Source organism: Etheostoma cragini, chromosome 4, assembly GCF_013103735.1.
Source record: "Etheostoma cragini isolate CJK2018 chromosome 4, CSU_Ecrag_1.0, whole genome shotgun sequence".
Taxonomy (NCBI): Eukaryota; Metazoa; Chordata; class Actinopteri; order Perciformes; family Percidae; genus Etheostoma; species Etheostoma cragini.
The window spans coordinates 8,239,917-8,266,421 of record NC_048410.1 but is presented as its reverse complement, the minus strand read 5'-3'; the positions used below and the strand labels follow the sequence as shown (position 1 = coordinate 8,266,421).

The following is a 26,505-nucleotide window of genomic DNA, read 5'->3' as shown; positions in this document are numbered from 1 at the left end:
TTGACCCAAATCAATTTTGTAGACAGTTGTCTGTTTGAAGGTGTACATGTTGTGGAGCATCTGATTGTAAAGAGTCCCAAATACAAAGTGTGCCTTCACAAGTTCATCAAAAGCTCCAAGTGAAGTGGTTGACTCACATGGTATGACCTGCTTGTCCAGAACGATGAAGAACTAATGGATTGTGCTCCTCTTCATGCCAACAGTAAGTAGATAGGGTTAAGTGGTGCTGTTAATGGCATTAATGTGTTCATGTATGCTTGTTCAATTCTAAAAAAACAACAATAACACAACAACAAAAAACAAAACATTTAGTTAATTTACTTACATTATATTATACACAGGAATAGAAAAGAATAGATACTGTATTGATCCCTCAAGGGGAAATTCTTTTTTCACTCAAGTTTTTACATTCAAAGGCCCAAAATACAACAACACACACACAAAGGGCTCACAGACATGCAAATGTTGAGAGATTGTGGAGTGATGGACAGCCACATAGTGGCACCCTGGGAGCAGTTTGGAGGTTTGGTACCTTCAGTACCTCTGCAGTGCCTATGAGGTGAACTGGCTCCCCTCCAGCTACCGGTCCACCATACTTTGGTCCATGCTGGACTTGAACCAGCCACCCTCCGTTTCCCAAGCCAAATCTTTACAGACTGAACTTCTGCCGCCCCCAGGGAACAATATTGTGTTTTCTCCTAACTTTAAAAGAAAAAGTCTGAAAAAGAAAAGACAAACGCCTATATAAGCTATACTACAAATCTTCTTGAACACAACAAAGTGCTTCTCAGCTTGGGATGCAGACACCTTGCCTGGCCTTTTCTGCCCTTGGGCTGTTGGAGGAATCAGCTGGAGGAAGAGAATGATTGAAGACAGATCACTATCCCATCCTGTATACAGAAACAAAAGAGCTACACGTTATAGGACTGTACACCGATCTTGACTTACAGTATTTCTGTTCATAGTTAATTTTTGTTTTAAGCAACATGATGGACTATTTGTCAAAAATCTACGGAAATTAAAAAGGAACACCTCAACAAAGTTTACCCCAACATTGTATAGTTTGACATTAAATAATGTCAGTATTTTGCCTAAAATTGCTTCCACATTTAAGATAGCTTTCAACTAGGTCATGCTAGTCCTTTGTAATTCTGTATTTTAAGGCAAAAAACCAGCTAGGGTATATGATGAACAGCAATTTAAAGTTATTTGCATGTGACGTCACCAACCCTAGCAGACGTTTACTCTCATAGTTGTTGTAATAACTTTAGATGAGTACTTGTACGCAGAGTTGTTTTTACACTATGTATTATAACTCTGAAAATTGACACCAACACTGAGCAAAATGGGGTGGCTTCTTACACTTGCTGTTGCAATAAAGAGTCCACAAACTTTGACACAGCGTATTTGATACTGGAGAATTTACTGTGTACCAAGAAATAATTAAAAGTAAAACATTTTAGTACATTTATTTAACTAATTGATTCATTTGTATAAATATTTACATTTATGTAGTTATTTATGTATTTATTGCCTCATTAATTTATTTCATGATGAATGTCAAAGGCCTATTTATTTATTTATGTATTTATTCATGTGTTTATTCATTTATTTAATATTGAATGAAACGGCATTGCGCAGGAACGTAGCTAAAGTAAGCCAACAAATAAAAAGAAGAATAAAATATAGAAAACAGTAAAAACAGAAAATGTTACATAGAAACAGGAGGAGGAGAGTGAAATTGTCACACGACTACAACATATTAAAAGCCATTTTAAACAAATAGGTTTTGAGTTTGGACCTTAAAAGTGCTACATCTGTAATAGTGTGAACATCAGGGGGTAACTTGTTCCAGAGTCTCTGGGCAGCAACTGCAAAAGCCTGATCACCCCACTGTTTACACCTTGACCTTGGGACTTCTAAAACCAGTTGATTTGAAGACTGCAATGACCGTTTGTGGGCACGCAGCCTTAAAATCTTGGTGAAATACTGGTGGCCAGGCCATTTAATAAACCAACAAAACAATCTTTAAATCGATTCTAAAAGGCACAGGGAACCAATGTAGGGTGTAGAGAAAGGGAGTGATGTGTGCACATCTAGATGTATTTGATGAAAAGCAAGCGGCAGCATTTTACACAAGTTGTATTTGTGAGATTGAGTGTTTGATTCACACCACCGTAAAGAGCATTACAGTAATCCAACCTTGAACTAATAAAAGCTTGAATCGCTTTTTCTAGATCATGCCTGTCAAGGAAGGGCTTAACTTTAGCCAGGAAACAAAGCTGAAAAAAGCTTATTTTAACAACATTGTTGATCTGCTTGTCAAATTTCATGTTGCAATCAAAAGTAACCCCCAAATCTTTGACAGCTGACTCAAGGTATGAAGCCATGGAGTTTGTTTGGCATGCATGAAGTACTGAAGATGAGACACTCAGTTTTAACTTCATTCAAGTTAAGAAAGTTTTGTGAAAGCCACAACTTAATCAGAATGAGAAAAGCTTTATTGCCAAGTAACTTTTTTTATACTTAAATGAAATTTGTTTTGGTGTTGTAGGTGCACGTTACACAATCTCTAAAAACAAGAAGGCTAAGAGAATCAAGCGCCAGAACATATAAGTATAAACACAAATACATAGTATGAATTAAAAATTAAAGAAAATTGTAGTTAGCTGGATAATATTTTGTCATAATAGACCATATACATAGTTACGTTACTGACCTACCTAGGACAGTTTTGTAGCTCTGCTCGGGTCCTGCAGGTCCCACAATGTTTCATTGTTCTCCAGAGAGACAACAATAATTACTACAGCTCCATTGAGTAGGCCTCTGGCTGACCTGCAACATGGACTCACACACTACTAGATCTTTCACCAGAAGGAATCCCAGAATCTAGTCTCCAAACTACGTTTTGTCACAAAAACACACTCGAAAAGTGACACAGGACATGAGAAATATAATATGCCAGACACGATTTCTGGATATCCGCCAGAAACAAGCGCTCCAAGTTGTTGGTGGCGGATTTTTCAACAATAAAAAGAAGAAAAAAGAAAGATCAGACAGAGTGCTTTTAGGGGGTGTTGTGGTTGACACAAGATAGCTTGTTTTCACATGTCTATATTATTCATAGGCTGCTTTCTCTAGGTGCAACAATAACTTTGGTCCGCGTTGCCAATGTAACACATGCAGTAAAGTTACAGGCGACCCCTCCACCCGGGATAGAGTATCTCGGATGTGTCTGCGAGGCACCAGTGAGCCAATAGTCTTGTGTTTTAAAACATCTGCTCGCACTTGCGAGCACCCAGCCTAAGCCAATTTTCCTGCAATTTGAGGCTTTAGTCATAAAGCTTCCCAGTTCTGTCTGCGAGCAGAAAATCAGGGCTAAATTCATAAAGTGGAAAACTTGCATCAGCAAGAACACACTGGACAAACAGAAGCTAACTGACATTTTACTTTAGAAGATTAATGAGATTAGTGAGACACTACCAGCTCTATTGACATGCAGAGATGGGAGGAAGTCATCACCGTGGGCAGGCTTAGCATGCAGGCCCATCCTGGACAGCTCTGAGGCAAACTGGTGGACTGAGACCATTTGCATTTTTCCGGCCAAGGCCAGCGCCAGCAGCAACGCTGTCTTCAGCAATAACACTTTGTTTTGCACTTTCTAAAAAGGAATTTTGAATGAGGTTGTCCAACAACAACATCCCATATCAGCACTAGTGGGGTTAGAGAATATGAGTCTGTGATGCCCCGCCACATGGTGCAGACCAGCAGAGAGGGCTTTTCCTTCATCTGTCATATCCTGCAGAAAGAACAACACATTGGAACAATAACTGGCCTACTGGTCCTCCAATTTTAAATGTGTGCCACTTTGTGCAGTAAGTGTGAATACTTTGAATGGCTATCATCATGCTGGTGCGCAGACTGACACCCAAGCACCCTGATTTAGCCCCTCATAAGCCAGGCCCCTGAGGGTTAACCAGGGTGAAAATGTTACATTTATTTGTGTGCCTTGACTGCGGACTTTGTCGCTGTGTTCGGGGCATCAGGCTTAGAGGGAGTTGTGTGTGTCTGGCAACCAGTGGAATCATTTCCTGCCAGACAGAAGGACATTAAGTATTTCTTTGTGAGGAAAAGTTATCCATAGTGGCTTACTCTCACAGTATCCCTACCAAACCTGGCTGACAACCTGTGGGTTCAGAGGATTCACCCTGAACCCGAGGTCTGCCCGGGATCGTGCTCCTCAGGGTGGGTGGTACCAGCTACCAGGGTGATGTAACCAGTTGTTGGGCCTTTTTTCTTGTTGGATTTAATTTTTTTGCATATATGCATGATTATTGAATCAAAATTTATGAAGATCACACTGAACATCTTGAGGCACTCTGGTGCATGATCAGCAGCTCATCTGGGTTTTATCCTTATTTTTCTATTCACTATTATTATAAGCATGTTGTAATCAGTGTTTGTCGCAAGAGGACCTTGTTTACAATACCCGGCGGTGAAGAGTGTCTTTATGTGGCAAGAAACCACTTATGGAACACACAAATAAATGTGACTCACCTGTTCTCAACAGAATATGACAATTGAAAACCCACCAGCATCTCTGAAATGTCTCTTTATTGCTGCACTCAGACTGGACTCTCGGATCACAGCTCATCATCTCTACTGGCATATCAAGCAACAAATAGAGCAGGGTATTCTATCACGTTCAAGTAAATTCCTGCGTGGTTTCAGAGCCATCTGGTTGAATGCAGTGCGCTACTCTATACCACCTACAGATTTGGGTTTAGTCAAAGCTTTGTTTCACAATCACAAGTTCCAGGATTAGTCAATTTTACAGATACATTTTAAATGCTGCAGTGAGATAGCACACCATAACTACTAATTGGCAAATATTGTCAAGAGAAAGATTTATTTTTCATTATTAATTCTCATACATTGTGCCTTTTATTTACTGTATTTCAAGAACAAATCCCTCAGGCCCTATGCTAAAATTCAATATCACACATGTTGTCATTTTAATTACCATAATAAATGCCCCATGTTTTTATGGATGTTAATGACATTGGTGTACTTGACCCATTGTGTGCTTCTTCATGAGAGAAAGCTAATCAATTTTTCGTTTTAGTAAGCTAGTGGGAATTAACACGACCAGCTGTGGAGAACAACAGAAGAAAAAGGAACTTTGTGCAAATGCAACAGGAAGGAATTACTAGCACAATGTGTAGACAAGACAATGAGTCTGATATGCATTTGCTCATCACTGATTTCATTGGGATGAAGAAGAGAGGAGAAAGGATTTCTTCTGTGGGGAAAAGGGAAAATCATAGCCTTTTAATTGTATCCTGTGTTTACTGTGTCTCCTTCTCTACCTTATGCTTCAGTTCCCTCTCTATTAAAAGTCTTATAATAGTCTTTGTCTCTTTCATAGTTTGTGCACCAAGTTGGATCCAACTGGTTGCGATGTCTTTGACTCTTCAATAAAATATCCATGTCACATTTTACTTTGAAATGGTGAAGTCTAGCTGTTTAGTTCACTGCCCTTGAACAATAGCCCTGTTTATTTATTTTTACCTTTATTTATTTCAGTCACTCTCTCTACAACAGATCAAACTTTTTGACTGTCCTCTCCCAAAAACCACCCAATAAGTTTTTGTACAAGCATCTTATTGCAACCCATATTTACGTTATAGTGGCAGAAGCCTCTAGTGGGCGAAGTAATGATGACGAAATGAGTGAAGTCAGGTGACGGCAAAGTCTGTGGGGCGAGGAGGTCAGGGAGGATGGATGGCTCCTACAAACAGGACTTTCACCCAGTAGAAGTCTGTTGACTTAATTTAACTTTAAGGTACATAACGTTACCTTGTAGTTATGTAACGTTTAAAACTACATCACATAGTTACCTTTGTAAGATAAGTAACGTAACAAACATACTTATTTTAGCTGAAACCACAATCTTTTCCTAAATTTAATTAGGCAGTTTTGTTGCCTTTGTGAATCTGTGTTTAAAAACTATGGCCGTTACGTTTAAGTATGAGGACACGATGATACGCTGCCATGGTGGCGCTAATTTAGGAAACACTCCCGTGAGTTGAATTAGAGGGTAGGAACAAACAACCTGTGTGGTTGCATGGGCTGGAGGACTTGTTGCAATCTCCCAGTGTCCCAAAAAAGTAGTTTGGTGTGTGAGGTGTGTGTACAGTTAGTTATTTAAAGATTTACTGCCTCATTTGCAGGTCCATGTTTATGTTAGGGGTTTGTTCTCTTTGTGCTACCTTAGAACTTGCTCATGCATTTGTTTTGTATGACTATAAGGTGTGGCTTAATTTTTTTCTATTGTCTCTGTTCTCAGGGTGTAACCTGCTTTAACAAGTCTCTTTTGCCCACTTCCGGGCAGTAGAACACAACGCTGAAACATTATCACCCTGTCTAACTTTTGTTCTGGGCCGGTTGAGTACAATGTTTTTTTAAAGGTCTTTTGTTAGATGGAAAGCTGATGAGAGTGAATCAAAATAGTAAAGTGGATGGCTGTCAAACCAATTCATTGAGCTGAAAGATGCTAAAACGCATGAATGAGCTGAGGAGGACTGCAGTAGCTAATAATTCTCTCTAGGTTCCTCACTATGAACTGCCTATTTCATTTCTTTCATTTCTTTATTGAAGTTACATCCATTGTTAATATCCCTTCATTTAAGCAGTGATAACATTCCATTATGGAAAAAAAAATAACTAATCAAAATGTGCCATTATCTGGAAACTGTCAAACGTCTTGAGGAATCATAATAAAAGAAAAGGCAATTAGACCATAATTATTAGCTATCTATAAGACAGAATAAAGTATTTTATATACTCAATTATATATTATGAGCAAAGTCCTACTTCCTTATGATTGCCCTCTGTGCCGAGGACATAGTTCAGCTCTGCTTTTTATAGAGGCACAATTTTGCCCTCAGCCATAATGTCCCACTTGTCCCTCATTATATTCTAATGGCATTTGACATTTCACTCTTCGTGAGCAGAAAGAATATTGATATGTACAATGAAGTTAATGCCCTTTAAATCCTACAGTTATCTCAACTTATCCAAACACTGCTTCACTTTTACTCTACAGGGGATATAGCATCTTCATATTATTACATGTATAATTCAATGAATAAGGTACACATGTTTTGTTGATATTGAAACATGGCTAATCACATACATGACTATAATTCCAATATTGGGAGCAAACCTTTGAATATACTGCTTGGATGAAAAGTAATTTGTCCTTGAATACTCCGCCCAAAACATTAGTTGACTTAAACTTAATGCAAGAAAGCGTTCATGCTTCAAAGCTCTGAGAGGCAGGAACAGTAATACCTGTTGATCTACACATGTATATGTCTCTGCTTAATAATTACACTTTGAGTACACATTTAGTACTGAGGCACCATTATGAAATCCAATGCATGAAGTTTTATAGCAGGTGACTTGGTGCGCTCACATGCTTTTATTTAACACAAGATTCTTGACGGACAGAAATGTTACAGGAAGCCTAATATTTATCATTTTATGATTGTTGTTCCTGTATCTTCTATTACTTTAGGGAATTTGTTCAATTTGTTTAATCCTAGGCTATTGACCTGTTGTGGCCTTATCTGCATCTTAAGTATTGTATTGCATTTTTGAAACAGTCCTCTCTACCTAGAATGAGTCTGACCTCTAGTAATAGATGCAGGCATTTATCCAGCAGGATTTTGTTACAGTCACACTCTGCTAAAGCTAAGCACAAACATCATGAGCACAGGACGTAACCTTGTTAATGTTTGAAAACTTGAGTGAACTCAGAAATTGTTTGACATATCACTGTGCTGTATCCAACAATAAAGCTTACGTGACGGAACCTTACAGTATAATACACGTATCTCATTTACAGCATGCCTTTACGAAGGAATGTCTCAATACTGTTTTTCATCATAAGCATACATGCAATTTTCTAAATTACACCTCATTTGATTAATTGTCATACCACTCCTACTGCTGCAGCCGAATACCACACATTATCATAAAAATGGCAAGCTCCGGGCCTGAAATGTGAAGCCCCTGTGGAAATGCCTTAAACCTGCATTCAATTTGCTTTCCAATCTGGGGCGACTCCACTGGTTGTAAAAAGAAGTCAGATTGTATGGAAGCCTATGAGAAAATAACTCTACTTCTCACTTGATTTATTACTTGAAAAAACATATTGCAAATGAGTTTATTGTCTCAATTACTAGTTTAAGTCTTCCCCTCCGCCAGCCTCCCGGGGAAACAGATCACTTATGTCTCCAAAAACAAAAATGTCTACAGCTAAAAAGCCAAACTCAAGACTTCAAAATGGCAGTCAACAAACCAATGGGTGACGTTGCAGTGGCTACATCCTCTGCTTTTATACAGTCTATGTAAATTACGGTAGTTACACTTTCTCTAGGCACATCTCTACAGTGCTGCGTAGGAAGGTGTAGCTAGTCCAAACAACATTCAGGGATAGGAGAAACACTTGCTCTGGTTTATTGTCATTTCTTTAAACTAATCACAATCTTCTTGGGCAGCGCTAAGCACTGGACGCATATGCCATGCCTCTGCAAAATAGCCTTGGGAAGGAACTTGTTTTGGTGGAGGGAAGCAAGCTCTGGAATTAAAATGGCTGTTGATTGTGTGATGAGAATTTTACTCAAACAAAAAGATGTTGGGTGTGGGTTATAGCTCCGAGGATGTTTTCCTAATTGACCCAGAGTTTAGAACGCCATCACAAAGAAGGCAGAAGGTGAGGGACATCTGGCCAAAAATGAGGGACGTGTCGCAGAACCTCCTGTTGCAGCGGAACAATCCCTCAAATGAAAATGCCATCCATATAGGCTATATTTTCTCAAACTACAGATGCAGTTTAGGACATGGTCACGGTGACCAAACCACTAAAGGCTTGAGGAAAAGGCTTGCACAAGGTTGAGAGATTAACTATTATGCGTTATTCTACTCAAAGACAGACCCTTGCTGTAACTTGAAGGACTTGTTCCTAGAGAGAAACAGAAAGAGTTAGACAGAAGTCAGTCGGGAAGTTTGAGATCAGAGTGAACCTTTGCTTGCGGCATGCTGGACATTGTACTGACATTGGGTTGACCTTCCGTCAAATGTTTTCTGCCGGTTTTCTCTGCAGCCCCTGCAGACAAACCTAATTTTGTCCTTTCAGCCAGCTGCAGCAGTGTGTCATGCAAGGGAGGAAAGGAGTGAACAAAAAGACTCTGAAAAGGGCATATCAAACACACAGATAGTAGTAGTTTCTTAGGGGAGAAACTTATTTATTTAAGGTATTCTAACAAGATCGGTTCATTGTTGAAGATGAAACAGAAACACGGCATAAACATGTTTAAAAGAAACATGTAACCATGATATGGGTTAGCTCCCCAATGTTCACAGAAGGAAAATATGTGTAATTCTTTTTTAAATCTCAGGTGTCAAGATACAAACATATAAGGGTACTCTGTAGACTTTTTGGACCACTAGTGCTGCTGCAGAGCAATGTTTTATGGACCATGTCCTTTTGATGTTTTTAATGTCTTTGCTACCCTAGACCCACACCAATGGTGCAGCTAAAACTAAAATAAAAAAGACTTATTTCATATCCAGCTAATTCAGTAGGCACACTTATTTATTAATACACAGTGAGTTTATTTCTTAATACAAATGTAAGTAGGGTTTCACTATGTAGAGACATATCCTTTGCCAGAAAGGTGTTGTTGTGGAAGTAACTTTGACACATTTACAGTGCTGAACTCAACTTTCAACATGTCAGAAACATATGGGGCCTTTCCCATTTCTCAAATTTGTACCACCTCAATCCCCGATCTTCTGGCTTGTGTCCCGGAATTATTCTCAGTTGAAGGACGTCCCAATTTGTAAAATGCACATTGAGATGTGAGGATCCAGGAGCAAGGAGGCTCCCTGGAGGAGCTATATTCGTGTATACACCGATGTATCCTCTGTGGACGTCTTTTCACCCGTGGCACGTAAACAAAGAGGAAGTACAGAGAAAGCATGAGAGGAGAAGAGGTAGAGAGAGATGGAAAAAGGAGTAGAGGATTTGTTGACGGGCGGGGAAGTGTCCATGCGGGTCTCTTACATTAGAGAAAATTTGTCATTCAGTAGGGTGGGGGGTAGATGATTTCATATGCATTTATATGAAGCCATATGCAGATTTGGATGAAGTGCCAATCCATGCAATAATAATAGATAAGATGGGGTGTTTTGTGTGTACATAATGTAGCCTACTGTATGGTTCCAGAGTTCTTTTAAGCAAAAAAACATTTGTAGTGTTTTAAACGACAGCTCCGAGGCAAAGATGTCTCATGTTTGTTAAATTTTGACTCCTCTCTCCTTGATTCTAGTCCTCGAACTCCTCAGCTCGAGTCTCCTGTGGGCGGGACTAAGGCTCAAAACGAGGAATCAGGGATGCACAGTATGGGAAATGGGAAAGGGCTATTCTAGGTGTAATCCTATAAGCTACCATATTAATGTTTACTAGTTTACATGATTAGAGGGGCTTGCTGTGTTATCAGGACGGTACCAGATCTAAATTGGAATGTGGAACTTTGAATGGAGAGTGTCAGCAAATCCACAGGCCACTAATTATACACCTCACCACTGTCTCTCTACACTGTCACATTATGCTCTAATACCTGATTGGATCTATTGAGCTCATATATATTCATTCATTTACACATATACATGATGCTTTCTGCCTGGTGTCATGGACAGATAGGAAGACAGAGAGGAGCGATGTAATGTGATGATGAAATAGATCCTTCAATTTGATTGATGTACAATGAGTCTGGTGGTAATACATCACTCAGTCAGTGAAAGGGCAAGTGGAAGTGGAGCTGAATGTATAATAAGACAGACGATAGAGGAATACAGCAAAGAGGTTTTGATGCCATAGGAGACACACAGAAATGGAAAGGATGGAGAGGAAAAGAAAATAGTGTGTGTGGTAGTGGTGGGGATGGGGGGTGTAAGGCTGACCAAGGCGAGGAAGAAGTGAACTGTGAGAGAGAGAAAGCGACAGCGGGTTATTTTTAGTCACCCGTTGCCACAAATATTGCAGTGTTGTTTGGGTTTTGCCAGTTCAACTTACTCCCAGGAACTCACCAGCTCACAGCAGCGACACACTGGTTACTGACTGGCATATGAAAACAGCTCTGACCCCTGTTCAGACAACACAGCGCTGCCCTGTCATGTCCCTTTACCTCCATGACAGGCCACCGCTGAGGTGTCATTCTAGAGTCTGCTGGGGTGGGTTTTGAAACTTCTGAATGGGGGACAGTTTTAAACAAGGGTGGCACATTTGGGAGATGAGTAAAAATTGGGTGAGACTCAAATTTAAAGGTCTAACTCTTGACAATGATAAACTGGATATTTTTGATGGTTTATTAAATGTAATTAACACATGCCAATAAAACAATTTCAAGTAAATAATAAATAGCCGCTTTTTGTAACTCCAAATAGCCAACAGCAATGAACACAGGACCTTTGACACAGATATATAATAGGTCCCTACTACATAGGAATGAGCAAGACACCAAAGACAAGGCCACATTGTTCTGATCCTAAGAAGCCAAAGATAGATGAAAACAGTGACAATCAACTGCAAACGCCATTAGCCTTTTCTCTTCTTTATATAAGGTAGACAGGTATCTGTCACGGTTGAAGAACAGGCAGCAGGAGAAGAATCCAAACACGACAAATTATATCATTTAATGAAGACAAAGGTTTCTCATGAAATGCATGTTTTGGAATTATCTGTTGCAGTGTATTGATCAGTGTGTTGAAGGTCATTGTTAGCGATTTAAGCGGGATTTATGCTTCTGTGGAGACTCCACGCAGAGCTTTTGCTATAGCTTATATATAGTGGCCCGAATTTTTTACTTTTGCATTGCCGTGTGTGGTGATCTGTCTAAGATAATAGCAGTGCTGGCATGTGTGTGTGCATGGAGAATGTGTGGTAGAGCGAGTGAGAGACTGATGGTGAATAGCTCTGGAGCAAGTACCGACTCTAGGGGCAAAGTGAGAGAAACAAAGTGTCTCCCCTGTGCTTTCTGACCATGGTGGGAAATCTTTAGCAGGAAAAGTTAACCCTCTCCTTGATTTTTATGTTGTTTATGGCCACAACATTATGGCCACTAGGCCGGCAAAATATTGGGAAAAATCTGACATTGTGATTCTGCCAACTCGCAATGTATATTGCGATATGGAAAAAGAAAATTTTTAGATGACATAAATAGCTTCATTTGGAAATAAAAATTAATTCTCGACTACTGCAGGAATTTTGTAGGGGAGTGCATAGAAGACTACAACTAAAAAGGATATTTTCTAATGTGAACTATTCTTTGTTGAACTTTAATGCTTTCCAAACCTTAGAGGAAGTAAGCGCTGTGAACACTCTTCTAAATTGATTTTGGAGAAGGAAATTAGGTAGAAATACACTGGTCGACTAGCATGACACCATTGTATTGACATAATAATCAATCCAGGCTAAAGTGTATGAAAAAGACTGCATGATAAAGTGATCAGACCTGCATGACAAGCGCACTAGCAACAGACTCTGTGTATCCAATAACAATTAAATCAGCGTAATTTACGTTAGCTCAGACATACTTCTGGGGAAGATCAGTGTTACGTTTCCAGCGTTGCGGCTCTGAACCGTGACCTTAGTTGGGACGGATGGACCCCTTACTTGTTTATTTAGGCTAACTATATTAGCTTTAGCCTGGCTTGTAGCAGCTTTCTGCAGGGGAAAATGGCTGGGAGACGTTGTGATTATGTTGCATAAGTCAGGTGATTTAGTTTGTATTTGCAGCAAACATAACACTGACTACTGTAGCTTCACTGACTACCTATCATAAACTATGCGCATCACCGTGTCAGCGGCAGCGGCTGCCTACGGTACTTTTCTACACACGGAGAGCCTCACTTCCCATAACGACCCCCGTTCAACTAACGTCACATACACACGTTGCCCACATGGCTACCTGTCTTAAAGGGGAAGGGTCGGCCGGTAATAATAATGTAAAAGGAGAACGTTGAAAATTTACTTTTCTATCAAGCAGCAAAAATATTAGCATCAACATCGCAACATCCCGCGCTATGACTATCGCGCATGCGCACATTGCAATGTCAATGCTGAAACACGTTGTCGTTCAGCCCTAATGGCCACCAACAAAACTCAGCAAATATTGCTCTTGTTTGGGCTTTAGCTTCTGGATATTCGGCAGCGTTGCCACAACGGACCGAATTGCTTTGCTCGCATTATTCTCCGCCTATAGAACAGAATTCCACATACTCTGACGTTGTACTGAATGAAAATGAAAATTGAGCTGAAGTACGTAGGAGGGCGGAGACAGGCTACTGTTTGTCCCATTTTGCACTGCTCTGTCCTATGCCATCTGGTCCTGTTTTGTGCCATTTCCATCTTATACTGCTCTAGGTTAGGCTATCCTGGCCTACACAAACGCACAACTTTACAGCCCAAATAACCATCTTTACAGCCTGGTACAAAAAAACTGAACTCAGCTGAGTCACCACAGCAGATCAAAGGCATATCCCTGCATCAAATATGGGACTGTTTCATTCTCCTCAATCCATGGGGCTTTCTCAAATTTAATTAATGACAGACCTGTTTGGAGCATGAATCATCTCATATCACAACTGGGAGAGGAAGGCAGTGTTGTCTGTGGAAATTTCTAACTTGCAAATGAGCGTTACGTCACAGAGGTGGCATGGAAACTGGGCCAGGCCCTTTACATGATGCTCTATTTTTTTGTGCTATTATGAAATACACTCAAAAGAGGAAAACTGTGTCATAGAAACAGCAGTGATGATATAACAGCTGAAATCAAAGCAGTAAGTAGTTTTTCATTGAGGTCATGGTTGTTTGGACACTGCCTTTCTGATACCAGTTACATAGCTCCACATTTCCATTCTGTTGGAGTTATGTCCCCTCATGAGCAAGTATTATAGCTTAGTGACACACGGGTGAGGGTCAGTCAAGTCTGTCTCTAGCATCTCTAAAATCTCTCTCTCTCTCTCTCTCAGACACACACACAAACACACACACACACACACACACACACACACACACACACAAAATCCCTCTCTCCAATTCTAAATCTCCCTCTGGGTAATCACTAAGTGTGTATTTTTAAATCTGTTACTAATCTCTATTATTGGCATACCACACTGAACAAGGTTAACTTTCAGACTTTGGGTACTTGGACAATTTTTCAACAAAATGTTTAAAAATCTGAAGCAGACATTTCCTCAGACTTGCCAATATGCTCATACATCTTTAAGGAAATGTACACAGTTTTTTCTTGACACAGATTAATTGGATATGTCTAATTCCTACCTGTCTTTTTTTCTGTTTGTGTAGGACACGTTGCAGTCCTTTGCCTTCCTGGTGTTTGTGGTGGTCTGCGTCTTGGGAGCTATCTATCTCTTTGTTGTCCTACCTGAGACTAAAAATAAGACATTCATGGACATCAGTAAGAGCTTTGCCAAGATCAACAAAATCCCTGCCACTTTGCCCAGCAATGAAATGGAGCTGATTCTGTCAATTAAGCCTGACATGAATGGAATAGTCCAAGATATTGCTAAGATGGAGAGTTCCTTCTAGATGAAAAAACTACACTAATGGTGGAGAAGCAAGGTTGAAACATAAAGTGAAAGTATTTGTTGTTTGTACATATTATTTAACGTGGTCAATTAAATGAAAATCAGTGATTCAGGTCCAATGTATTTTGTACACAGAAACAAAGGTGTCCATTATGTGGTGAAGGGGTGTCCATGTATTTAAATGACATTGTTGAAGAGTGGTAGGGAGATTTCAATTTCAATTTTTCAATATCCTGCATTTCAGTTTAATTCCTGATCATATCAGGAGCTATGGTTCCACAGATTGCATTTTTCCAACTGGAAAGCAGGCAGGGAAGTGAGGAGAATAATAATAGGAAGTGTTGTCTCTCAAAACTCTGTTCCAGCATGTTACTCTCGAGGTGTTATACTCTCAGCGGAGTTAGTTAGTTGCTAATTGGCAAAGATGTGCTGGTGATTGCTGGTAGGAGAGTAATTATAAGATCCTAGTAGCAAAGACATTCATATTACATGTTTAATTACATGCACTGTAGGGTAATGCTGTGTTAAAAAACTGTTTGTCCAAACTCTTCCATATTCCCTCAGGAAATGTTAAATAAACTTCCCATTAGGCAGACATGTACAACGTACTAGAGACCCGGACTTGAATAAAAGTGCTCTATCAAAAAAGTGACTTGAGTAGAAGTTGAAGTGCTCTTTAAGATTCACACTTAAATGGAAGTACTAAAATGTACAAAAATGTTTGTACTTAAGTATTGCAAGGAGTTTATTTTAAAATGAACTACTCAAGTACTGAAAGTAAAAGTACAAGTATTGTTGTATGCAGTTATTAAAGAAAGCAATCAAAAGTTTAAATTTCATGTTGTCTATATTATTTCAAATGTTTAGCCTAAAAGGACACTTGCAATTCAGAAAATAACAACAACAATGTAACAATGCAGAAAATAAAAAAATTATAAGAGTAATTAAACTCAACAAATATATGTACTGAAGTAAAAGTGGAAGTAGGAAAAAAAACAATACTCCTGTATATTACAAATACAGCCTTTTAATACTTAAGTACAGTAGTGAAGTAGTTCTACTTTGTTACATCTCTGCCATTAGGCAAAATAAGAAGTGTGCGCAGCAGGAGGAGCTATGTAAATCCTGCTTCTCTTAGCTCTGAGGAGCGCTCAGCTGAAAAAGATATGTTACCAATCTTTCCAAAATTTTATTTAGAGTAACAACATATTTTTATCTGGCATTCAGAATACACTAAGGTAAAAAATGTAAAAAGAATCCTAAGGCCTCTCCTGGTTACAAGTTATCCAAGGGTTAAGAAAGTTTGCAAGTGTTCAATTTTAGAAGTGGTTAACAGCCCTCCTTTGATATGATGAACAGTTACTGGTTCTGTCCCGTAGCTCTGCTGGCCTAATTTCACCTTTACCCAGTGAGGATGCCCTTAATGAAGTGCATCTAGGTAGGCCAGTGGAGCTGAAGAAACATAAATATTGTCTTTGTGATTTCTCATCTCACACAGTCATTATCTGTTTCATATCATCCTGGTTTACTCATTGATATTACATAATGGATTATTGGTCCAAATCATATAATGTTGGTCCAAATATGGTGGTTTACTCAATTCAGTGAAAGCTGCTCACGGAGGGCGTACACCAACAAAAAAAACAACTTGTTTTTTTATGCCTCCTTCAGTCATCAATCAAGTTGCAGTTTACGTCCATGTTGGTCCAAACACGTATGTAGTGTAGACTTTGAAAGAATTTCATAAAATGTATTAAGAGTATATCTTGATGAAACATGGATGCTTCACACACATCTGCAGCACAGACGATCTGTACAATCCCCAGTGGGCAGCCAATATTAGTGTCACCAATTCAGTATCTAATCAAATCAGAAATTATGGTTACAATCCCAACTTCTGTTCCTGAGTTATCCTGTTATCACTTTATCATTCTTTCATATTTGAGTGGATGATGATATCATAATAAGAACATAAATTCTTAAGTTAAGGCCCAAAATGTGTTACGTGAGGTCACAATGACCTAGACCTTTGACCCCCAAAATCAGTTCATCCTTGCATCCAAGTAGATGTTTGTGCCAAATTTGAAGACATTGTCTCAAGGCGTTCCTAAGATATCATGTTCACTAGAGGGGGGTGATGGACTTGAGGTCCCAGAGATCTTGACCCTTGGTCACCAAACCCAGCCCTGGCAATCACTGGCGCAGAGAAAAACCATTTCCTAGTGTCTTTTTCTGATGTGACCTTCAGTTCAGACTACAGCTGTGTTTTCTGGAGACTTGAGGTTCATAATCAACATTCATAATTCATAATCAACGAATAATCAACATTATCCCCATGCTTTGCAGTGAAAGGAGATTGGGCTTTTTTCTCTGCAGGTGTCACTTCAGTGTTGAATGGGCCATATTGTGCTTTGTTTTTTCTCCAAATACTCTGCCTCAGTGTGTAAACTCAAGTACAGGTGTTTTTGCTCTCTTTATTATGCAGATGGCTGCCTGTCTGGGTAGGTTCCAAAGAATAGTCAGCATATGCAAAGGCTTGTTTGTGCCTTTTCCTGGTCATCAAAACCATAAACATGATTTATGCTCCATAAACTAAAAACATTTCTTCATCCAGTCTTCAGGATGCACATGAAGTGCAATTCATACAAACATCTGCTTGCTTTCCTCATTACATTTACATGCAAATTAATGACAAAGCTATGCCTCCTTTCCATGTTTTGAAGGGATACAATGTTAGTTTGGAACATTCATAAACAACTGGCTAATCATCTGCTTTTATTCATGATTCCAACATTATCTACACTTTATCATCAGTGTGCGCTGGCATGTATTAGACTCCTCAACATCCCTGACACTCTGTCATTCCTGCAACCGACCGAGTTATCTCAGCTGTTGAGGATTAACCCACTTTAGTTTCTCCCTGCCTGCTGCATTTGGCACTCTGCTCGATATGGCTTCTCCATCTAATCACCAGTAATTGAAAAGAATACTCGGTTTATCATCCAAATTACCTCTCATTTCACATCAGTGTTTAAATCACCATTATAATATAATTGAATGACTTCATTCAGGACACAATGGAAGGTCCATAATACAGTAAAAAAATAGACAACATATAGAAAAATATAGCAATAAAATAAAAAACAGATGCGCAAACTTTACCTGTTTTCAATTCAATTCAACTTTGTTTATAGCATCAAATCTTAACAAGTTATCTCACAACACTTTACAGATAGAGTAGGTCCAAACCACACTCTATAATTTACTAAGAACCAAAACTTCTAGTAATTCCCCCAAGAGCAAGCATTTAGTGGGACAGTGGTTTGAAAAAAACTTTCTTTTAAAACTTGGACAGACCCAGGCTCTTGGTACGCGGTGTCTGAGTATGCCATTTAGGGTGTGATGAACAGTGGGAATAATAGTCACAATAAAGATAATGGAACTATGACTAGAAAAAGTAGTTGTAGTAGTAGTGGTGTAGCAGAGCACTACAGGGTGTTACTGGGTGAATCAGGGTGAATCAGGGCACTGCAGAGCGTAGCCGGGTGTAGCAGTGCGCAGAGCGGGACCATGGTCACTGCTGCAGCCATGATTTAGGTGCCATCATTGGCGTAGGCAGAAATAGTACTTTGGGCGGGCTAGTACAAAAGTGAGTGGGCCATTTTCTAAAAGACGTAGAAGTAGCAAAAAGGACAAACTGAAAATAGCAGCAACAATTTTACCTTCCAACATATACTGCATTACAACGGCAATAGCAGTACTGTCTACAACATGCTCAACCAACAAAGCTCAGTCTAAAAGGTTAAGGCTAAAGTATATTTGCATCAGCAGAACCAACAGCATTGGCTCAGCACGTTATAAAAATGACCATTTTATTTCACAAAGTGGCAACTAAACATGAACCGTAACAGCAGAGAAGGCGTTTACATACTACATGAAAGAATAGCCTGCATCAGACAGAAATTGCACATGTAACATATGTTTTGTGCATTCAAAACAGCATTGTTGCTTCAGGACTATGGTCGGATCATGAGCAGCAAATGCGCTACCAGCAGTGAAAGAAAATGAAAGAATGAAAACTTCCAGCCAAGCCTTGTTTGAATTATGAAAGATATAATGAAAAGTGTCCAGCAAGACGCCAAATGTTAGACAGTGTAGTGACAGTAGAAACATGTTTAAACACGATGTTACTTATTTTGGCCCAATGTACTGTTAGAAAATACAAATATTTACACTGTATTCTATCCAAGAACATTTTACAAAACTCTAACTGCGTGTTTGTTGAATCTTGAAGGAGGAGGCTTTGGTCCAATGGGGAATTAACAAAAGGTTTAATAAAACAGCATTTTGAAAATGATATGACATATACAATAAGAAACAAAACACAATAACAATGCGGCTGACAGCGGACTTGATCCATACTTCTCCCTGATGGAGTCATATGAGATCAGTCCTGAAAATTTCTAAATCACACACATTTATGAGTAGAAGGTGGTTCCTCAAGTAAAAGACTCTCCTTATTGGTCAGATGAGACCACACCCGGCCACGGGATCCAAGTCAGTCTCACCTATTTTCAAAATACCTGAATACACATTTCTTTTTTCAATCAATCCAAAGGCTGGGGCAGCTATTACCTTTCCTGTGGGGACAATTAGCTGCCTTATGTATGCTAATTGATAGATATGGCTTAATCAATTCTTTAGAGACAGAAGAAGAGAGGGGGAAGGTGAGAGACAATAGGGCCAGTCTTGACTTCTTCACAGAGACAAACAATTAGAAATAGAATGACAATTTTCCTAACCTGGCTGCATGATACATAAACAGATATCCATTGCTTCAAAACGTTGTTTTTAACTTTTTTAAACTCAACAAAAACTGTCCATACTACTTTAAAGAGAAGCCATTGCTGCTGCTGTAACTTTAAACAGTGCATTGCTTAACACATCCATGGTAATTTGTGTAAAAAGACAGGTAGCGAACGTTAGCTGCTGAATGCAGCCTGAAGACTCTTCCAGTTGTTACCATACTAACCACCTATGTTCTGAAGGCTTTCTAATTGTTTGATCCTTATTCTATGGTTTAAACAGTTTTGATTTAATCAGAAGAGAAGACACATTAAACACACACAACTAGTTCTGTTCTGTTTTCACACCAAAATGTGTTTTGATCGGACTTGGGTGGACGAGCCAGTGAGTAAAGTGTCGCCCTGGCCCATTACTGACTATGCGCCTTGGTGCCATCCTAATCCAAGGAATGCTGTTGGGCGAACGTAAAATGTAAGTACTCCAGGGAATAAGCTCCCCAGAGCTAAGTTAGTAACAAGCATTTCTGGGACATGAATGCACACAGGTGAAATATACTAACACTAGCACCGATGTCTCCTTAGTCTAGATGTGAACCTGACAGAGCTAAGATGAGTGTGGGCCAAAGCCTTCCAAGGTATTCTGAGACAGCCATCCTGCACATTTATCAACAAATAAGAGTTCTTATACAGAAGAGGTAGGCACACCAACATTGACAAACACTTGGCCAGCACAACACCCTCTTAGTAGTTTCAGAAGCAGTTGTATGCCATTATTAAAAACTAAGTTCAGTAGTAGTAGTAGTTCAGCATGTTCCTTTTTCTGGAGGAATACTACAAGTGGTGGTATGTAGCAGTTTACAGAATACTTTAAATAAAGCTACCTTTACATTAACAGAACACGTGCAAGCACATTAGCTTGAGAATACATCTTACGACCTTGTCTATTGATGTTTTTATCATCTAATAAATCCTTAACAATATGATGGCCAAGATGTTTAATCTCATCACACACTAAGGGATGTGGAAGATAAAAAGAAATCAAATTGCTTTCTTCTTGACGTCTAACAAACATGGTATAGCTATTATTTGCTTGGTATTTGATATCAAAATCCACACCATATTGGGAAAAAAACTTTAAGAAGTTGTTGTAAACCAGCACTATATGGGCAAAAGATCATTAAATCATCTGTGGACATGAGGTGATTAATGAGAATATTACCTATCACACGTTCTGTCCCCAGAGTTAGAACTAAACAGGAGGAAGCAGTGTTCAGTTTTTGTGCTCCACATATCTGGAACAAACTCCCAACTGTAGGTCCGCGGCAACTCTCTGTTCTTTTTCTGTTCAATGCTGAAGACTTTTTTTTTTTATGTGGCCTTTCTTTAAATGATTGCTTATTTTTTAAACTGAAGTTGATTTGTCTTGAAACTATATGACAATCAGCAAGGGTATGATCAAAATTAAATGACTTCATTAGACTGTGTGATTTGACTGTTCTAACGAACATTTCTAAACAGCTAAGTGGTGAAAAGGGGACATTTTTATCATTATTGTTCACTGAAACAAACATTGAGGGGAATCTAGTAACTTGGTGCCTTTCGGGATGTTTTTGTTAACAATTTGTGAGATTAGAGTTGTGGCCATTCTGGAGGTATTTTTGAACAGGAAACAAACATAATTCTGACAATTTGTAACTGTTCAGGATTTTGCAAAGTATGACTTGATTAAACTAAGCCTTATAGTGACGACTATATTGTAGTGTAAAGAGAAGTACTTTCACTCTTAGTTATGGGTGACCAGAGTACAATGTCTGATGATCCTGCGGGGCCCGTGGTGGACGGATGAGATGGTAAAGACGTGGTTCTGCCTGTATAGAATGCCTACCTTATTGGTCAACAAAGTTTGGAATCCACAAAATGTTTATTGTGCTCAAATAACGTGTGTGGAGCATCGGTGTGTACACTGTCCCATACTAGCAGCCTACAATCTGCTATTTTATCTGCTTTATATGTTTAACTGTTTTGAACTGCTCTTTAATGTTTAATTTCTTATACTGTACTGTAACTTTTAGTTTCGTATTTTATTTTGACTGTTTTTAACTGCTCTTTATTGTTAAATTTTTTGCATGGCACTGTAACTTTTATTAGTGTAATCGTTTTTGTGTAAAGCACTTTGACTTGCCACGAAATGTGCTATACAAATAAAGCTGCCTTACCTGGCCTTGCCTTACATGTATGTAACTACTGTGACAAATCACCCATGTACACATTAAAAATTAAAACAAAAATTAAAAGGAGAAAATGTTCTACCTTGACAAACTCTGTTACCAACATAAAATGGTTCTGATGCAGAACACCCCCGTTTCACCTGCACAGACTGATGACCATACCAGTAGACTAGAATTCTTATAATTACTTTCAGACTCCGCTATGTTGCAACTCAAGACATTTTCTTTCATGATGATCAAAAGCCTTAGAGACATCTATAAAACAGGATGGTATTCTGGCTATTATAATGATCTTAAATGTCCTTACTTGTATATACGTGTGTACCATGTTGTCGTTTAAAACCAAATTGGTTGTCAGTGATAGGAATGTAATGTTCCAACCTGTTGAGGAATGTCTTTAGAAACAATGCTAGCTGGGACTGTCTGCCTGTAATTATCCCTGCTTTTTATTTTGCCAGCTTTGTCTTTGATGACGGGCAGTAATAATACAGGTAAGATAGATTCAGGCAGAGTCCAATTAACTAAGAAACCTGTCACACAAACAGCAAGCAGAGGAATATGTTTCTTGCTTGCATATTTGAGGTATTCAACAGGTTTTTAATCAGTGCCACATGCTTTATTGTCATCTAAACCCAATGCTCCAGATTGCACCTCTTTTGAATTATTAACCACACTTTCATTACTATCAATGTTTTCCACAGCAAAACTATTCCTCCCAATACAGGTAAACAACTCATTATAATGTGTCTGCCACATGTGGCAGATTACATCTGAGCCACTGAATCCCTCATTATTGAAGATAAAGATATTTTGACACTGTTTATGGCTCTGACTCTGAAGTCATTATAACTTCTATTATGCATCGGACATACCAAAGAGTCAGACCTTATCTAGTTTTGATTCCTTTTAATAAATCTAAGTGCGTCTTTAAAATGGGCACGTGTACGTTTTCTCTGTTCAAATAAAGGACCCTGTCTATCTCTATCAGACTCTATCAAGGCTTTACATGCACTCCCAGCCTTGGCTTGAAGCTCTATGCTCGTTCCAGCTAGGTTTGATATTATACACCTCACGCAAAAATGTCTGGACATTTTCTATGGTGCATTTAGACTACCCTAATCTTCCTCTGTTAATGCTATTAGCCACCTCAGAAAAATAACAATGGTAAATTCATAATTAATCTCAATGGCATTCACAGACATGAATGTCAATTGTACATAGAAATTGATCTAACCACAAGGTAGTATGCCATGCATCACTGATGTAAGTATAAGTATCATAAGGCAAAAGCACCTTGCTTGAAGGTGTTACACCAGCATCAGAGAAAAAATGCATCAGGTGATTATCATTATTATAATGTGTCATTAATTTTGTTCCCCAAGTCCTGAAACTATCCAGGATGCTTGCATGTTTGAAAAAATAATGACTAATTCATTTGCAGGAACACAATACAAACTTGGACAATTAAAAAGTAACATTGGCCTGTTGTATCCCAGCCTCCCACACCTGCTTCTTGAGGCACTTTGCTGTTTGCGTGGTTTATTCATCTTCTGATCCACTTTTGCAGACTGACCTTAGAGTTGATCATTTGAATCCCTGTCACCCAGGGGGTGGTATATTCTAGATACTACTAGAATTTCAAGTTTGTTGTGTTGGCTGAAGCCTTTGTGGATATTTGCACCTAAAAAACAGTGATTTAGCTAAAGGGCCCTTCAACTAGCGGTTCCATTATGCTGCTGTGCCCTTGAAAACAGCTGCTTTTTCCTTCAGTCTCAGCGGTGCTAATATACTTCACACGTCCCGCAGGTAAATATTGGGTTGAATATTGAAACAGTAAATTTGTCTGGGAATTTGGTTGTGTATTTATTAAGAACAAGTGATCATCTAAAGCTCCGAATGTTGTGCTGTTATTCTGCCTCACCATTCTGTATACAGACACAGAATGGGAGGACAGAGTTGTTTCGTTGTTAAAATGGAAGCAAAGGTTGTAATACAGCTAAATCAACATCTGTATGAAAGGGACAGCTGGCAGGGCAGCACTACACTCAGATACACACACACACACACACACACACACACAAGCACAAACACACACACACACACACACACACACACAGCTACGCTGTTGTGTTACATGTCATGCCTCATTTGTTCCCAAAATGTCGACATGCTAAAATCACACACTGGGGCAGCATTTTTTATTACTGTTGTTTGGTTAAGTGTAAAACAAGCAAATGGTTGATAATCTTTACAGCAGTAATGGGGAATATCTGTGTGAAAGAGGCTTAAGAGTGCTGGAGACAGGTGGGAAAGCCTTTCTTTCTCTGGTTCTTTACAGTTGACCAGGCTAAATGGAAAGTGATGCGTAGAGATACAAAATTGTCCATTATAATTTGCTCTGATAGCAAGAGAAGCTTTCTTTAAAAGTTGTGTAGGTTTCCCGCAAATATAATTATTATCTGTCATGTGAGTAACACAAAAATAGGCTAATTTGCTTGGACTCAAACTTAATTTTTTACGCTGCATGGTGTGATATGAGTCAGTGTGTTAATTAATGACTCATAGTCCAACATCTCAATTAAATTCGTAAACCTTGCAATTTTCTCTTTAAATGTTTAACACAAATCCAGATAATTCACCTAGTGTAGTCTCAACTGAAACAATACTGACTTTCTGTAAAATGCTGAGGAGCCACAGATCAGAGGAGCTACACGTTGGAATCTACCCAAAAGGAACTTGATGAAACGATGGTCATGTGCCGTAAGCCTGGTTCTGTTAGATTAGCTAGAGCCCTGCTCTGGTGTTGCACCCATGGCTGTTTATGCTGGTTGGAGAAACAGTCAACCTTTTTGGGCCAGATTAAGATTGTCAGTGTTATCTATCTGCATAGCTACCTATCTATCTTAAAGAAGGAACCATTCTAAACTCTAAGAATTTTGAATATTGTTCTATAAAGTAATGAAGGCTACTGCTTTAATCTGCTTTTATATGTTTTTTAACTGCACTTTAATGTTTAATTTCTTATACTGCACTTTAACTTTTATTCTCGTATTTTATGTTTTTAATTGTACATTTAAACAATTTTTTTATGTAAAGCACTTTGAATTGCCCTGTTGCTGAAATGTGCTACACAAATAAAGCTGCCTTGCCTTGTACAGTACAAGAAAGCCAACTTAGTCAGGCAGCAATACATCGCCTCTCACCACTGCAGGGGTCGAAGGAGGGGGTTGTCACGCTAATGAACCAGTAATGCTAATGAGCATGCTGCGAGTGACAAACAACACTGCTGCTCTCATTGTACAGCAATCAAGACCTCCAGGGAGCTGCAAATCCAAGTCTGTAGGTTCATCCTACACACAGCGTGGATGATGGAGCTCCTACGCTACAAAACACACAGACAGCAACCCTATGTGACCAAACCTACCAAATCTACCTAACACAGTGAATCACGTAGAAAAATCAGCCCAGTATCCCTAGGGATTATGTCAATATTTGACAAACGTCCAATGCTTTAGTGCCAGTGCAGAAAGTAGTGCTCCATTTATGCACCTACTTGAAAAGTCATGGTTTGTACAATCAGGGGTCTGCATAATTAGATGAGTTTCACACACCAGAAAATAAAATGCACATTTACAATGCAGATTTCAAGAGGAAGTACAACTTTGTTGAAATTGACTGAAAATGTCAAACAAAGAAAATGTTGTGTGACCACAGTAGGACCAAAGACAGGTAATGTCTGCATGGACCTCTGTGGACATGGTCATGTACTGTATTTTGTGCAGACCCAACCCTTGTACGCGGATGTGGCAAGCATGAATTGAGCTTGAATCGAGCTTAACGGTGTGGAGGTTGGAGTGGTACCCATGGAGGGTAATGGCATTCATGTCCAAGTGTTTTAGAACCCAAACCAAACATTAACCATATGTTATTATATAACCATAATTTGTCCTTAACCTAACTATACCATAGTTGCTATGCACGTGTAGAAAGAAGGCAATTCAAAAAACAGTGGCGCTGGTTGTAAAAAGCACATAAATGTCATTCTGGGACCCAAATTTACATACACATATATATATATATATATATATATATATATATATATATATATATATATATATATATATACATACACATATACTGTTAATATAACAAAGCTAGCATAGACCAAACCTCACCCTCTGACCATCAGCTGATCGAGGGGAAAAGCTGAGTCAAGCAGCAGAAATTAATTTCTGACTGGGAAGGATCAATTCAAAACATCCAACAGGCAATAACACCCACAAAGTAAAGGTAAAGACCAAGACCTACTATAATGAAAGAATCTACCCAGGGGGCCATGAACACCGTGGTGTGTAGTCAAAAAAACTGCAGGAGAATCTCAGCTAATCTGTCTAACATGTAAAATACTTGCAAAATGTACCACCTTGTTTATGAAGAAGCTTTACCATGAGCCCCATTGTTGAGCAGATGAGCAGCTGCTGTGAGAATCTCAGAAAGCCTGTGTGGCTCCACTTGGTATGCCGAATGCACCTGACTCAGCGATGCAATTTCTCCTCTCTCTTTGTAGAGTAGCTTCAGGAGGGAAACATTCAGCTGAGCCATCTCACACCTGATGTTTTAAGGCATAGAGGTGATTGAACAAGACAGTCAGTTTTTTTCCGCGGACATTCAATCTATTCTGCATTATGAATGAGGACAGAATAGTTTTTCCGGGTTAGTCACATGTCTCAGATGGCATTTTTCCATTATATGGTACCTGCTCGACTCGGCTCGACTCAGCTTGACTCAAC

At 39.1% G+C, this 26,505-nt stretch overlaps 1 protein-coding gene and 1 long non-coding RNA gene across 6 annotated transcripts in view; one reads left to right on the top strand and one right to left on the bottom strand.

The window, feature by feature from the left end:
- The window catches only part of slc2a9l2 (solute carrier family 2 member 9, like 2), an 86,008-nt gene extending 70,495 nt beyond the window's left edge, over window positions 1-15,513 (top strand). For all 5 annotated transcript variants that reach the window (XM_034870089.1, XM_034870091.1, XM_034870090.1 and 2 more), the window contains one exon: window positions 14,441-15,513. In XM_034870089.1, the coding sequence (XP_034725980.1) occupies window positions 14,441-14,683 (243 nt within the window). In that variant the 3' untranslated portion in view covers window positions 14,684-15,513. The remainder of the gene's footprint in view (window positions 1-14,440) is intronic.
- A 5,802-nt stretch (window positions 15,514-21,315) lies between these two features.
- Window positions 21,316-24,863, bottom strand: LOC117943685. Its single transcript, XR_004656410.1, has 3 exons — window positions 24,795-24,863; window positions 24,308-24,318; window positions 21,316-21,546 (listed from the first exon to the last, which is right to left on the bottom strand). It is a non-coding gene; the product is annotated as an uncharacterized LOC117943685 (long non-coding RNA).
- Between the last annotated feature and the right edge of the window lie 1,642 nt (window positions 24,864-26,505).